Source organism: Rattus rattus, unplaced genomic scaffold (genome assembly GCF_011064425.1).
Source record: "Rattus rattus isolate New Zealand unplaced genomic scaffold, Rrattus_CSIRO_v1 PGA_scaffold_45, whole genome shotgun sequence".
In the NCBI taxonomy this organism is placed as follows: domain Eukaryota; kingdom Metazoa; phylum Chordata; class Mammalia; order Rodentia; family Muridae; genus Rattus; species Rattus rattus.
Window position 1 is genome coordinate 45,985 of NW_022651162.1, and position 15,073 is coordinate 61,057.

Genomic DNA, 15,073 nt, shown 5'->3' on the forward strand with positions numbered 1-15,073 from the left:
TCCAAGCTTCTTGAATTGTTCAGATTTAAGAATTTGAAGTGTTTTTCTAGCATTATTAAGCTCATTCTCCTTCTTCTCTTCATGAAATTTACGTTTAAATTCCTCCTCTTGTTCTGGAGATAATTTGGTTCATACTTGATCAATAATTGCAAATTTTTCATCATCCATAAATTTAGGATTTAACCCTATTGTTGGATCATCTTGTTCTGTAAGCATGAAGAATTCCTTAGGAATAAATAAAGCTCGTTTTGTGGCATCAGAAAGTTTGAATGTAGCTTTATCAATCTTTTCTAGATATTGTTTATCTAATTCAGAAGGAGCAGGGGTTTGAAGTTCATAACCAAGTTCCTTAAATTCTTTCTGAATTTCCTCATAAACCCTATCTCACTCCCTTTGCCTGTCTAAAGCCTCTTCTCTAAGTTTCTTACTTAAGTTGTAAAGTTTGATTATTTGAAGAGGAGGAATTGTAGACAAGGCTTCTACTATTTGTTCTGTTCGAGTGTAAATTACATCAATCTCTCGCTTCTCTACATTTCATTTATTCCAAAATTGTTCTAAACATTGTTTTGCAAGTGTGTCATTGTTATTAAAGGCTTGAGCCACTTCTTTTTGAAAATCAAGAATTGTGTTATTTGTAAATTCAAAGAAATCATCAAATTTCTTCTCTTTTTCATCCAAGAAAAGCTTTAGTTTGTAAACATGTCTATTGAATTCATCCGCTTCTCGTCTAAGTTGTTTTTCCCTCTTTTTATGCTCATATAAAGATATTTCGTATTCTTCAAATTTCTCTAAAGCACTAAGGTTGTCAATGTAGTATTGAATCTTCTTTTTCTCTTCCGCAAGATTTCTATAAATCTCTGCGGTACTTTCAGAAAGTTCCCCTAATTTCTCTACAAAATCCTTTCTATCCCGCTTAGAAAAAGTTTCAAAAAATTCTTTATTATCCTCTCTAAATGCTTCTAATGTTTCTTGTTCAACCAGTTTTCGTACTTTCTCTTTTGCATTCTTAGCCGCTTCTTGTTCCTTTAATCTTCTAACAATTAAGTTCTCTAAATCTATATGTTTCTGATTAATTTCATTTATTTCTTCATTCAATTCAAATAATTTTTCAGTAACTTTCTCGTAATACCTAGAAATGATTTCTGGACTACCATGTATATTTAGGAAAAATTTCTGTGAGGCTGTTTGTGCTTCTGTTTTAAATTCATTTGCATTCTTAGAGTAAATTGAAATTGCAGTTCTAGCTCTATCTATACATTCTTGTATGGATCTTTTTGAAGAAAGAAGTTCCTGATACTGCCTGTGATCTGTAGGAATTTGGCCTCCTTTTGAAAGTTGTTCACTAAGGGCTATTAAATCAGCCTCAATTCGATTTTTATTCTCTTGTAATTCATCCACTCTAGCCGCAATCTTCTCTGCAAAAGCTTTGTTTAAATCCTTTAGATTTAGACCAGAAAAAGATCTAGAGAAAACAGGGGGAAGCTCTGAAGAATTTACAAATCCAATCTTTGCATTTATTTCTGAAGGATTTGAGAAATAATAAAGCCTTAAATCATTAAAGAATTTATCAGCATCCTGAACTTGGGAATTAAGGGTGAATCAAAAATTTCCTTTCTTTTCAAGATTTACTGGAGATAGAAATAGAGATTCTTCTGGGCTTACTAAAACTTCTGAATCAGAATTCTTAGGAGTAAATTTAGCGGTTTGTTTAGATTTGTCACCTTCATCTCCATCTCCTCCGTCTTCCCCCTCTGAAGAAATGGAATTAGAAGAAGCTATTTCTGAAGTAAGAATATTCTCAATTTCCTGTGTACTTTTAAATCTGAAATCATTTTTCTTTTCTGATTGTGAAGTTTTTTTATTTATTGATTTTTTTGACTCTGGTCTAATTTCAATTGAACTAGCTTCTTTTGGGATTTCCTCTTCTTTTTTTGATATTGTAGAAACCTCTTCTAAAACTTTTTTTACATCTTCTTCAGAAGCCTTAATTGAATCTGTGGATATTTGTTCTGTTTTCAAAAAACCTGAGGACTCTTGATCTAACTTTTCTAGATTTGCTTTTTCTTCTTCTACAAATAATTCTTGAGATTTAAGTATTTTTGATTTCTCCTCAGCCGACATAGTTAATGTTTTATTTTTTAAATCAAGCTTAGAAACCGGATGTAATTCACGTTTTACTCCCCTTAGATAAAAATCCTCTCCTTTAAACTCAAAATTTTTCTCTTTATAGTTTGCAATAAGCCTGAACAGAACAAATTTCTGTGAGTTTGGTATAGCTACAACTTGAAAGCTTACTCCTTGTATAGTCAGAAGTTTTCCTGTGGAAGCAGGAAGAGAGGACAGCTCTTGTTTTGTAAGCAAGAAAGTAAATTTGTCCGAATTTATAAAAATTTCTCTATGGAGAGAACTTTTAAATTTAATTTTTTTATCCACAATATAGGAAGTTTAATTTTATTATTGTGCCACAAGCACAAGGCATTCAGTCATAGAAAAAATGCTTAAGAAATAACTGTTAAAAAACATATAGTAAAGTGAAGATAAAAAGAATGTTGCTACTGCAAATACAGTTAAATCTATCAAATTAGCTCTATAAATTTTGTAGCAAGATCTGGCTTGTGTATGGTCATATCCCCTAGCCTTCATCGCTTCTGCCAATTCTCCTGATTTAAAAAAGGAGATAACAAACAAAGGAACAAAAAGAGAAAGCAAGGCTGATAACTTATCTCTAAATCTACCATTTTTGTAATCTATCCCCCTACTTGCTTGAGCTTTTATTATTCTTGAAGCTTCTGAAATTAGAGAAGGAGCAAACCTAATAGAAATTGCTGAAGCTAAGGCCATAATCCTATCAGGAAATTTCAGAGCCCGTGTAGGTCTAAATAAATCCTCCAAAGCATATGTAAATGAAGACAACGGGGAAGTTATAGAAAAGACTGCAGACAAAATCATGATCATTACTATTTTGTTTGTAAGAGCAACTGCATGAACTATTTGTAGTAGTGAAACTGTATATCAAGTAGGTAAAAAAGCCACATAATGAACTTTCTCTAAAGCCCCTTCAAAATTACCCGTTTTTACCGGAATAATCTTTCATTTCCCTTGAATAGGCAAAGTGGGTAATGATTGTTCTGATCCTGAATTTCCACTCGAATTAGCATTTCCCTTAATTATTGATTCTAGAACGGAGATATTTTCTGTGGAAAATACATCGTGTGAATTTGAAGCTTTCAACACTTCTCCTCCAAAAAACCAACCATGTTTCACACTAACTGCACTAGGATAATAAGGTTTAACTAAACCCAAAATATCTGTATATTTGGAAAATTTTGTGTCTGTTCAAAAACCAGGAGTTTTAAGAAAGAAAAAATTTACTGCAAATAAAAAGAAAAGCAAGAATGCATATACAGAAATAGATCTCTTAAGAACATGTTGACATTCCCCTTTCCAAGCTACAATTCCTACAAATATAAGAAGTAGAAGTTGTGTGAGCAGATTTATTTTTAGGAAAACTAAAAATATAACTGCAAAGAATATGATGAACTTTATAAGCGGATTAAGCTTATTTAAGAAAGTATTGTTATGCGAAAAGCTATTTTCCAAGAACATTTAAGATAGATTTAGAAAGCTCCTGATAAGTTTTAGGTTCATCTTCTCAGATTTTTTCAAACTTGCTAGAAGCTTTTGTAAGTTTTTTTATAAATTCAATAATTTTTGGAACTCCAAGATTCAATCTTTCATCCCTAAATATAGTGTATGGGTTTCCACTCAAGATAAGTCTGCCTCTATCTATAACAAGCATTTCATCCCCCAAAGATAGCAATAAATCTATATTGTTTGAAATCACTATCACTGTTTTTCCTTGTTTTTTAAGATCTACTATGATTTCCACAATTTTTGCGGAGGAATAAGGATCAAGACCCAATATAGGTTCATCAAAAACCACAATATCCGCATCTATAACTAGAATTCCCGCTAAAGCCACTTTTTTCTTTTGCCCTCCAGAAAGCATAAGGGGATTTCTCTCGAAGAATTCTTCCCCCATACCCAGCTCTATAAGTTTCCTCTTGCTCTTCTCAATAGGATCTCCATCTACAACATTTAACATTTTCATTCCACAACAAACATCCTCAAGCACAGTCTCTTTAAAAAGTTGATACTCAGGATTTTGTAAAACCATCCCCACTGTCTTCCTTATCTCCTTGAAATTGTATATTTTCTTGTTGAATTTGTATATGTTCTGTCCGTTAAATAAAAATATATTTGCAGTATCAGACTTAAGTAATCCATTAAAGTGAGCTGCCAAAGTGCTTTTTCCTGATCCTGCTGCCCCTAATATCGTATAAATTTTGTTTTTTTCAAATTTAAAACTAAACCCATCTACTATTTTCTTTTTGCCATAAAAAAAGTTTATATCCCTAGCCTCCAGAGCTATATTTGGGTGTAATTTATAAGAAGTAATTATTCGCTTCTCTTCTGAGGATTTACCGCTTATAAACTTAAGAAAACTACTTCACATTCTTTGTAAGCAACTTCACAAGCTCATCCTCTGTCTTAAAGAAAGGTATATCTACTCCTTTATTTCTTAATTCTGTAGCCAAACAGTGGATAAAAGGTAAATCTAAGTTTGAAGACTTTATAAGTTCTAAATCTTTAAGTAATTCTGAAGGAGTAGTATGAGCGAGCAAATTTCCATCCTTAAGTAAAACAATCTCGTCCGCCAACAAAAGCTCCTCCATATCGTGTGTTATGGAAAGAACTGTTTTCCCTTCTTTCTGCACCAATCTCTTCATAATTTTCAAAACTTCTGTTTTACTTGCGGTGTCAAGCATGGATGTGGATTCGTCAAAAATAATTACTTCTGGATTTAATGCCAGAATAGATGCTATAGCTACCTTTTGCTTTTCTCCTCCAGATAACTCTGAAGAGTTAAGTTTAAGTAAGGACTCTATATTTAAAAATTTACTTACTCTGTCTATTATCTTTTTCACCAAAACCCTAGGAACATTCCTATTTTCAAGACCAAAAGCAATATCTTCCTCTGCAGTTAAACCTATAAATTGACTATCAGGATTTTGAAATATAAGACCAATTTTTAGCAATATCTTCTTGTAATTCTCTTCATTCATTTCCATATCAAAAATCTTTATAGTTCCTGACCAAGGCTTAGCCAGACCTATAAGTAGTTTTGAAAGTGTACTTTTTCCTGAACCATTGTGCCCAAGAACACAGATGTATTTATTTCTAGAAAGCTTTAAATTTATTTTTTTCAGTATTGGTTTGTTTTGTGTATATCCAAAACACAAATCCACAAGCTCTACAGAATACATAATCTTTAATTTCTAGTCATTCAAGCTCTTCATAGCTGTAGGCAAATGTAAACCTCTAATTTTTCTCATAGATTTGAAGTAGGAGAACCCAAACATAGAAAGAATAATTCCAAAACAAAGTAAGGTGTAATCAAATCTCAAGTACACAGGCAGATATATAGAAATGTTATTAAATAAGGTATTTACATAAGCGCCCAACATAGCAGAAGCAATAGGAAGAGAGATTATTGTGGATATACCCAAAATTAAACCTAAGTAAAGCAATATAGTTACTGCATTTTCTCTATTTGTAAATCCTAGTAAATTCAAAATTGTAAGTAGGTTTTTCAAGTCTTCAATTATCAAATTAGTAATTACAAGCAAAGTACATACAAGTAGAGGAGAAAAAATTGAAATAAATAGATTTATTATTGAAAATACCAAATCACTTGCTGTGTTAAATATGAAATCATTTGAAATTGAAGCATTCTTAATGTCATTAATTGAAGAACCTAGAGCATTCTTTTTCCCATAAACTTGCTCAAGCAATCCTGCAAATTCATCCGGATTTCTTTGATCAATAGAATGGGCTTCTCTATTTTTTTGATCCACAAGATAAAGGTAACTAAATCATTTTTGATTATTTGGTTGTATTAATTTGTGAGAAAGCAATTCTGCATCTAGTTTTGAATCGTTATTTCTTGATGAAGACAAAAAATTAAGGAATTCTGCAGAAGTTCTATCTATAGCTTGTCTTACAAAAAATCCAGATTTACTGTATCCAGACACAGCCCCCTTAAGTTGCAAAGGAAGATCTGAGTTATCTATAAATTTCTTTGTGAATATTCCATTAAATCCATAATCAGGATTTAGTCCCAGTATTTCATTCGCATCCTTCTGACTCATGAAAAATGCAGTTTGATAGTATGAATCAAATATATCTACAACCCTAAATTTCACTGTTTTATAAATATCAGACTCTTTCTTTCCTTTAAATTGAAGTGTAAATTTTTCTCTTAAATTTCTAATCTTTGCAGTAAATGTATCTCCCTGTTCAAGATTTAATTTCTTTGCAGTGAATTGGTTAATAACTATCGGATAAGAATCATCTTCTTCTTTACTTGAACTATATAACCTATGATTAATAATCTCATCCCCTTTGTACAGCCTTACATAACTTCCCCTTACATCCTGTTTAAGTCCAATAATTTTGATTCCTACCCCCGCATTTTCTATATCTGATAGTAAATATGTATAAGTTTGATCTCCATTCGGTTGTTTAGAGTAATCAATTTCTTGTTCATTTCCTCAGTGTGTAGAAGTAAGTCCTATTCTCTGTTTTGAATCCTCTCTTGGGTCACCCACAATTTCCCATTCTTCCTCCAATTGTTTGTCATAATTTCCTACATAAATACTCTGATTAAAGACAATCTTTATAGGTGCAATCTCTGGTTTTAAAAAATCTGGATCTTTCATAAGTGCATAGAACAAGTACAAAAAATCTGGTCTAAAGATCACAAATCTGTCGAAATATCTATCACTGAATTCGATTGAAACAGACACTGAGGAAGTTTTAGATCCTGCAGTACTTGTTTCATTTAATTTGTCATAAAAGTAAATGATTTTCCTTGGATCAAGATAATAAACACCCTCCTCCACATTATTTTGAATTTCTGGTTTAAGTTCATTTTTAGTCACATATCAAATCTTCTTTCCATGATGTGTTTGAACATTTGAAGATTTATTTCCTGCATTTTCAATCTTTGTCATAAATCTCTTCACAAAAAACTCCCCATATCTGGACTTAATAATTGCACTTACAAAATTGTTATGGTTCTTATCTATTGCAGAAACAAGCTCAGGAGAATATTTAGAGAAGAAGTCTGTAAATTCATTTCAAGGATTGATTGTTATTGTTTTTCCAAATAAAGTAAATTCAAAATCGTGATTAAACAAGAAGGACATAACGACTTTATTCTTAAAGAAAATAGGGTCTGCTTGTAAATCTTCTAAATCTGAATAAGAGAACAATCAATAGTTTGAGTGGTCTTTAAATAATCTAGATAGGGTTGGGTGATAATGTTGGTTTGAGTTATTTAATGTTCTGAAATCTCCATACACATCACTATCATCCCCAGATCCTGCTGTAATACTTGGTGTGGAAACAAAATTTCAAGAATATAAACTTTGGTTTTCGTGTTTTGCAGAATGTTTTGGTAATAAAGGTTTCTTCTGCTTGTAGTAATCAATAAGTGGTTTAAATAAAGGCTCATTCCCAAACTTCAGCATTTCTTTTGCTGTTTTCGAGGAATCGCTTGTTTTCCAAAGTTCATCCTTAACAGGAACATAATTCGAAATATTAAGACTCGCTTTTATGTTTTCATTTGTAACATCTGGATTGAATATTTTTGAGTTTTGGGAAGATCCTTTTCCTTGACTATTTGCCCCCGGAGTTTTAGGAATTGAATGATAAAAAAGTTTTAAAGATTCATGTGTTGGAGTCGGTAAAGGCAAAGCCTGTTGATCATAAAAATCTGAAATTTTTGTATTCTTATCACAACCATTTACAGTTAAGTCTGAGCCATTCTTTTTCTTAAGAATACTATTAAGCAAGAATGCATTGTAAGGATTGTTTTTGAATAACTTACTTGGATAATCAGAATCGAATAGTTGAAATTTATCCTTTATTTCTTCCACACTTAAAGCATTGCAAGCCTTAAGAATTGAACTTATGTCTTTAAGGTGATATGGAGAATAAAGTCCTGAGGAAACAACTTCTGGTTGAGATTTGTCAATAACTAATTCTCGTTTGTTTCAAACAAAATCTCCTGTTTCTGGATCCTTATTTCCAGTATTTTCAAGAATGTTTTTCTTATGGTAAACAGTATTTAGAAATGTATCTCCTAAACCTTTATAACTTCTTATTAGATGTTGCCCTGTTTGTTCTGTAGGGGTTTCAAATCCCATATCAAATCCATATTCTTTTGTTTTTAATTCAAGACTACTTAGTTGTTCGAATTGACCAAAGTTGTTAAATAAGAAACTACTGAAAACAAATAAAAATACTGTGGATACGGAAAGCACAACACCTCGATTTATGGTGTTTAGGATTATTGAAAGTCTAAATTTCCAAAGAGGAGAAACTTCGCTTAATGATTTGTATACATAACTTACAAGTGCATTTTGCTTAAATAAAAAACTTGTCTTCATCAAACTACTTGCAGAAGGCTTAAGCATTCAGAAAGAGGACAGAACACAAACTGGAATAAGAATTCCTGTAGTTATAAATACATATTTCAGTAAATGAGGAAGACTAAATCCATTGAATATAGGATTTAAGTATCAAATTTTTGAGAATAAACCAAATAACAAAGGCTGTAGAGCTAAAGACAAGAAATAACCAATTACAGTTCCTATAACTGCCGGAATAAGAACAAATGAAAGTGAATTAAGAATTATTGAAGATCTAGGTATACCATTAGCAACAAATACCCCAAAAGTGTTTATTCTTGAGGTGATATACCTCTTAATTAGTGTTCATACAGTAAATAAAGTAACTGCTCCTACAAATGTAAGCAGTATGTAAGAAAGTAAATTTATAGAGGACAAAAATCTATCCACATAATTACTTCTCAAGAACACCAAATAATTAAATACAGGATCCTTTATTTTTCTAAGCTCATAAGTTGTTGTTTGTATTTCTGGATTAGAAGACATAAATGTGCTATCTTCCTCAACTCCATTTACAAATGAATTTACATAATTTTTAAGTTGTAAGAAATAATCCTCTTCTAAATGTAGATCTTTGATTTTTTGAGGGTAAGCAATAGATAAATAGAATTCATCTCAAGATGACAGAGAATTATCTTTTATGTTTTTAAAACCGTAATCATCCACATACACCAAAGCCTCTTTTTCTTTATTTGGAACAAGATTTAACCAAGATAAAGAAGGAAGCATCATGTCTGGAGTTAAAGCGGTTCCCACAACAATCAGCTTGTTGTTATTTACATTGATTATGCTGTCATGATTTGTAGGATCAAGAATGAAAGAGTAGTATTCTTTTTCTCATTCTTCCTGAGTAGTATCTTCGCTTTCTACTATTGCCTTAAATTTTTTATATTGTTCATCGGAAATAGGCTTTATGTTGTTGTGCTTTGCATAAAAAGGGGAAACCAAAGCAAAAGCAGAAGAGAATTGATCAAGATATCCTGTAGAAGGAACAATGGATATTCTCGACATAATAGAAGAGAAACTACTTAAGAAATAGAATCTTTCTAGATCTATAAAGTCAAATACAATTTGTGAACCTCTTGTTTTGACATTATTCGCATATTTTTCTAATTGTGTAATGTAATTTATTGCTTTTTCTGCTTCAAGTACAGAAATAAAAGCGTCACAAGACTTTCAAAAATCAGGATAAGGACAAGAGTATTGGTTATATAGAGTCTTAAATATTTCTGAATATTCAGGATTTGTAAATTTAGCTCTAGAAAGAACTTTGAATGCATGTCTCAATTCATAAGAGGAAGGAGTTTTCTCTTTAGCTTCCTTAGCCTTCCAAAGATTTATTTCTCTAATTATTGACTTATAGTCTTGTACATTTGAAAACAAAGGGTTACCTGAAAGAATCTTTGCCCTATTTAGAGAAGAATTATCTTTGGTTTCTTGTGTAATTACTTTAAAGTGATGATTGACTGTGCTTGAATCATTTAATTTTGCGGAAACATTTGAAAGATTTGAAACAACAATGGATTTGTGGTAATTAATTGATGCAGATCAATCTTCATTTATATCTCCATCATCTGCATGAAAATCAGAAGAAGATTTATTTATTACCCTATATTTTGATTTTTTATTGTAAGGCTCAGGGACGTTATATTTGAAAGTATAAAGCAGGAATGAAAGAGTAAATATATTGTGATCATTCATGAACTTTCTTACCTCATTCAGATTGTTCATCTGAATGAACACCAAATACTTCTTGATTGATTCAAAAAGCTCTGAACTTAATTTTTTGTATACTGTCTCAAAATCATCCGGAAAAGGCCTATAGTACTTATAAACTGCCGATTCCTCATTAAATCACTTTGTATTGGATGAATCTTTGTTGTTTTTTTTGTTTTTGTAAGAATTTTTATCAAAAGCTGTAATTACCTTATTGTTGCTGGAATCCGAAGAGTCTATAGTTTTGTAATTACCATCAATTCACTTAAGAAGAACTTCTTTTGCAGCTTGAAATAAAGTCTTCTCGTTGTAATCATTAATTAATAAATTGTTGCAAGCTCCTGTTGAACTTGTTGAACATCATGATTTAGTCGATTCAGGTCCCCCAGAACTTGTCTGTCCTTGATATTCTTGATATTCTGATTCGTCTAATTCTGAAAGTTTTTTATTTCATCTAAGTGTAGAAAAGATGAAATCTTCTGATTTGGTTTGTAATGATTTATTGTCTTCTTCATTTTGCTTTATGTCGCCATTAAATTGTTTAAATGGATCAAATGTATCAGCACTAAGAGAGGATCCTCAATTATTGATTGTTTTTTTGATCCTTTCTTTTAGTTGTTGTGAATATTCAAAAGAAGGCTTGATATATTCCTGTTTATTATTTGTGTCTAAAAGTTGTGTTCACAAAAATAATTTTGTAAGTAGCAAAAGAGTTTCATAGAAAGTCATTCCCTTAATCATGGGAAGTCAAGATGTAAATTCATAGAGTGGTTTTTCAAAAGAAGAAAAATAGTATTTAGTTACTAATTTGTCAAAGATATCTGTAGATGAAAAAAGACTTATGTTTTGTCTTATTGAATCATCTAATTTTGTAAAAATTGTTGAGTCTTTTAATTTTCTTACAAGCTCTTTGAAATTCTTAGATAAATCTTTTCCTGCTATTCTGTTTTCAAAATCAATATCAAAAGATAAATAGTAATCCTGCTCTATAAAGGGTCTAAATCCTCATATTTTTTTTGCTTTCTCTAATTCAGTTTTAAAAACAAACTTCTTATTAAAAGTGTCTCTACTTATTTCATAAATTTCATCCTCTGTTAATTTAGATTCTGAATCTTCTGATTCTGCAGATTTAGGTATATTGTTCGAATTATTTGCTAGGCGTGATCGATTGTTATAGTAGTTGTTTAGTCCTCAAAAATAATCTAAATATCTGAAAAATGTATTCTCTTCTTGTTTAGATCCTGGACATTTGAAAACTATGTTTTTTTCATATAAATCTTCTTTCAAAGCGAAATTACTTTTAAGTTGGCTTGCATAGGGATTAACTGAAGTTTTATTTCTATCTTTAAAAATTAACTCTCCATCATAAGCCGCAATAAAGGAGCTGGAATTTCAACAAGCTAAAAGCTCATTTCCTTCTCATGTCCCAGAAGCTTTTTTATCATGAGAAATTGTCAAAACATTCTTGCTGATTCTTGCCAGTTTGTCACTATCAAAAATTTGAGTTGGAGTTATAGGGCTGGACGATCCCTCTTTGCCTTCTTCGCTAGAAGACAATTGTTCTTTTTTAGAAGCCTTAATGAATGAATGATCTTTATTTGTGTCAAAAGCTCATTTGTAACCTCTCTTTATGGAAAAACTAATCTTAGATAAATCAATGTTGTAAGTCGGATTTAGATTTAAATCTTGTGTGGGTTTAAAGTTTTTATTTACAAGTATTAAATCGTGTGGATTACTATCGTAATTAACTTCATCAAAACCTTTTTGAAAATTACTTAATAAATTGTCAGAAGAAGCTAATACTGTTGTTCCTGTCCCGACAAAAAAACTTAGGACAGATGCTACAGGTATATTTTTTTTAAGGTGTATGATAGCTACCTTAAATAAGCAGCTCATACACTAAAAAAACAGCACTTCTACTAACCTAATCTGGATCTTGAGGCTGATTGTAGAAAACGAAGAATAATTTTCATAATTGTTAGAGCTAGAGCTAGCAATTGGTAAACAATCTCAAATACAAAATATGTTTCTCATCTTTTAACTTCTTCTGCATCCTCATGATTGATGTATCTAATAACTGTTTTAAGTTTGTAGATAGTAATTATTGGAGCGGTAAATAAAAGAACTAAAGAAACCAATTCTAGAATCAAAAGAAGACTTCCTTGACCTGAACTATAAGGGGAGAAAATAAGTCAAGTAATAGAAATAGCAGATAAAACAATATAAATAGAGCTTCCTATAAAAGCAAATTTTCTAAGAGAGATAATCATTCTCTTATTCGCAAGAAATAAAGCGATAGCCAAGGGAATAGCATAAACTAGGCAAGCAGACACAAAAACAACGGCTATAAGGGTTATCGTATTTGAAAAGAAATTTGCTTCAGTAGAAAGGAAATAAACCAGTATGGAAGATACTGCTAAGAATGAAGACAAAAATGTAACTATCAATCAAGTGTAAGCTCCTGTTACAAACTGTTTGGTAACTGTAACTGGATTATTTCTGTAAATCAAGTGATTTCGTACCAGAGGAAATTGAAATACAAGAGCTACAATCAAAAAGAAAAGAGTCAAAAACCAACTATATCCTCCAGACACATAGTTAATACCTATAACTGATAACGTAAGAAGAACTCCAAATAAAAAGAAATAACCACAAGCTCTAGAAAATGTATTTTTAAGAAATTTAAGCTCTAGAAGCCCCAATGGTTTCTTTCAATGCTCTTTTAAATTTCTGGGACTAAAAGAAATCATAAGAATTATCTTAATTAAAAACTGGATACTAATTATATTCTAGTTTTAAAAACATACAAAATGGAGCGGCCAATGGGAATCAAACCCACATCAATAGCTTGGAAGGCTATGGTTTTATCACTAAACTATGGCCGCAAATATGGTGCTGGAAGAGAGACTCGAACTCTCACGAAGAAAAACTTCACAGGATCTTAAGTCCTGGGCGTCTACCAATTCCGCCACTCCAGCGCCAATATTATTGACTTAAAAGTGGTGACTCGCCTGGGATTCGAACCCAGGACCCTTCGCTTAAAAGGCGAATGCTCTACCGCTGAGCTAGCAAGTCAACAATGGCTGGGCTGGATGGATTCGAACCATCGCGTGCTAGAGTCAAAGTCTAGTGCCTTACCGCTTGGCTACAGCCCAATTAATGGTGGGCAGGGAGGGATTCGAACCCCCGAAACCATCAAGGTGTCTGATCTACAGTCAGAAGCGTTTAGCCACTTCGCTACCTACCCAATCCAACTCTAAAAATAATAATATATAGCTATTTAATCGAAAATAAATCTCTAAAAATAATCTTCTTATTTTCTCCTTTTTTTTCTATTAAATCGAAGAATTCTCGCTCTAGATGCGAAAAACATGAATTTAACATTTTTTCCAAAGCTGTTTCTTTTAATCCCATTATTTCATTTATTTTTATTGCGTTTCCTATTTTGAAAACAAATTTTGTTTTGCTTTTTCTCATAAGAATGGGAATTATTGGTAAGTGACTATTTTTAAGCAAAGAAACATATTTCTGATCTTTAAATATGAAATCTTTTTCTATTATCAAAGAGCTATTTGAATTTAAAGCTGAAACTAATCCATTAATTCCATAAAAAGTATCTATAAGTTCTCAAAATATAGAGGTTTTTTTTACTGTTAAAAGATAAGAGGTAAGAAGTATTGAAGGAAATGGATGGTGATGATTTTTTACCAAATACCTGAGTAATGCTACTGAATTTCAATCAATATCTCCATCAACAACAAAAATACTTTGAACTTGAGATATTTTTTTTTGACAAATGAAAGTAAATGACTTATTTTGGAGCCTAAGTAAGCTCGTATAAAAAGAAAAAAACTTCTCATACCTTTCCTCTACTGAAATATGACTGCTGTCTGAAATGTATCTTTTAGCTTCTGATTTACAAGAAATATACTTTAAAACAGCTGAAAAGAAAAAAAACGGAGAAAATAAAATTCTTAAATAAAACCTTCTGTTAACGTGACTTATATTTTCCATCCGAAGTAGACACATTTATTTTGTCACCCACTTCACAGAACTTAGGTACAGCTACAGTAAGTCCTGTTGAAGTAACAACTTTCTTCTGATCTGTAGCAGGCAAATCATCAGAAAGCTTTTCAATGGTTAAAGAAACTATTTCTGGTAAATTAATGGCTAGCACCTCCTCCTCATAAAGACTTAAGCTTAGCTCAAGACCCTCTTCTATAAATTTAATTTCCTCTTCAAAATCTTTGTTTGAAACTCTAATTTCCGCATAAGTCTCTGAATCTAAAAAATAGGAAAACTCAGAATCTGAATAAGAATAAATGACGGGAACTTTATTAATTAAAGCTCTTTCAAATTTCATTCCAGAAAAATCCTCCACAGTAATTGATCCTGTTTGAACATTTTTAACCTTACATTTAACAATTCCCGATCTCATAGCCGTTTTGTTAAAGGAATGGTCAAGAACTAAATAAAGATCCCCCTTTCAAATAATTGTTTGCCCCCTTCTAAGATCTATTGCTTGTACTATTTCTGACATCCTCTAATAACCCTTATTTTGCCTTTCTACATTCACTTGCCATTTAGTTCAATAAGCTTTATCTATTTCTTCCCAAGTAAATCCCAAAGCTCCTCCAAGATCTAAAAATCTTTGAGCTCAATCTTTAAATTCGGAATCCGATATATCTTGCTTAAAAGAAGAGATTAATTCTAAAAATAAAAGGGTCAATTCTTTTTTACTTTTAATTTCTGTAGATTTAAATGCAATTCCTTTAGGGTCAATGTTTCTCTCTATAAAAATTGAGAGTGTAAAGTGAAAA

General features: G+C 31.4%; 1 protein-coding gene and 2 non-coding genes across 3 annotated transcripts; all 3 read right to left on the reverse strand.

Moving 5' to 3' along the window:
* Nucleotides 1-13,256: 13,256 nt before the first annotated feature.
* On the reverse strand, nt 13,257-13,328 carry Trnak-uuu. The gene has a single exon. It is a non-coding gene; the product is annotated as a tRNA-Lys (tRNA).
* Nucleotides 13,329-13,336: 8 nt separating this feature from the next.
* On the reverse strand, nt 13,337-13,408 carry Trnaq-uug. The gene has a single exon. It is a non-coding gene; the product is annotated as a tRNA-Gln (tRNA).
* An 836-nt stretch (nt 13,409-14,244) lies between these two features.
* Nucleotides 14,245-14,691, reverse strand: LOC116889652 (elongation factor P-like). The gene has a single exon (XM_032890556.1). It carries the CDS (start codon nt 14,689-14,691, stop codon nt 14,245-14,247), a length of 447 nt encoding a protein of 148 aa, XP_032746447.1.
* Between the last annotated feature and the right edge of the window lie 382 nt (nt 14,692-15,073).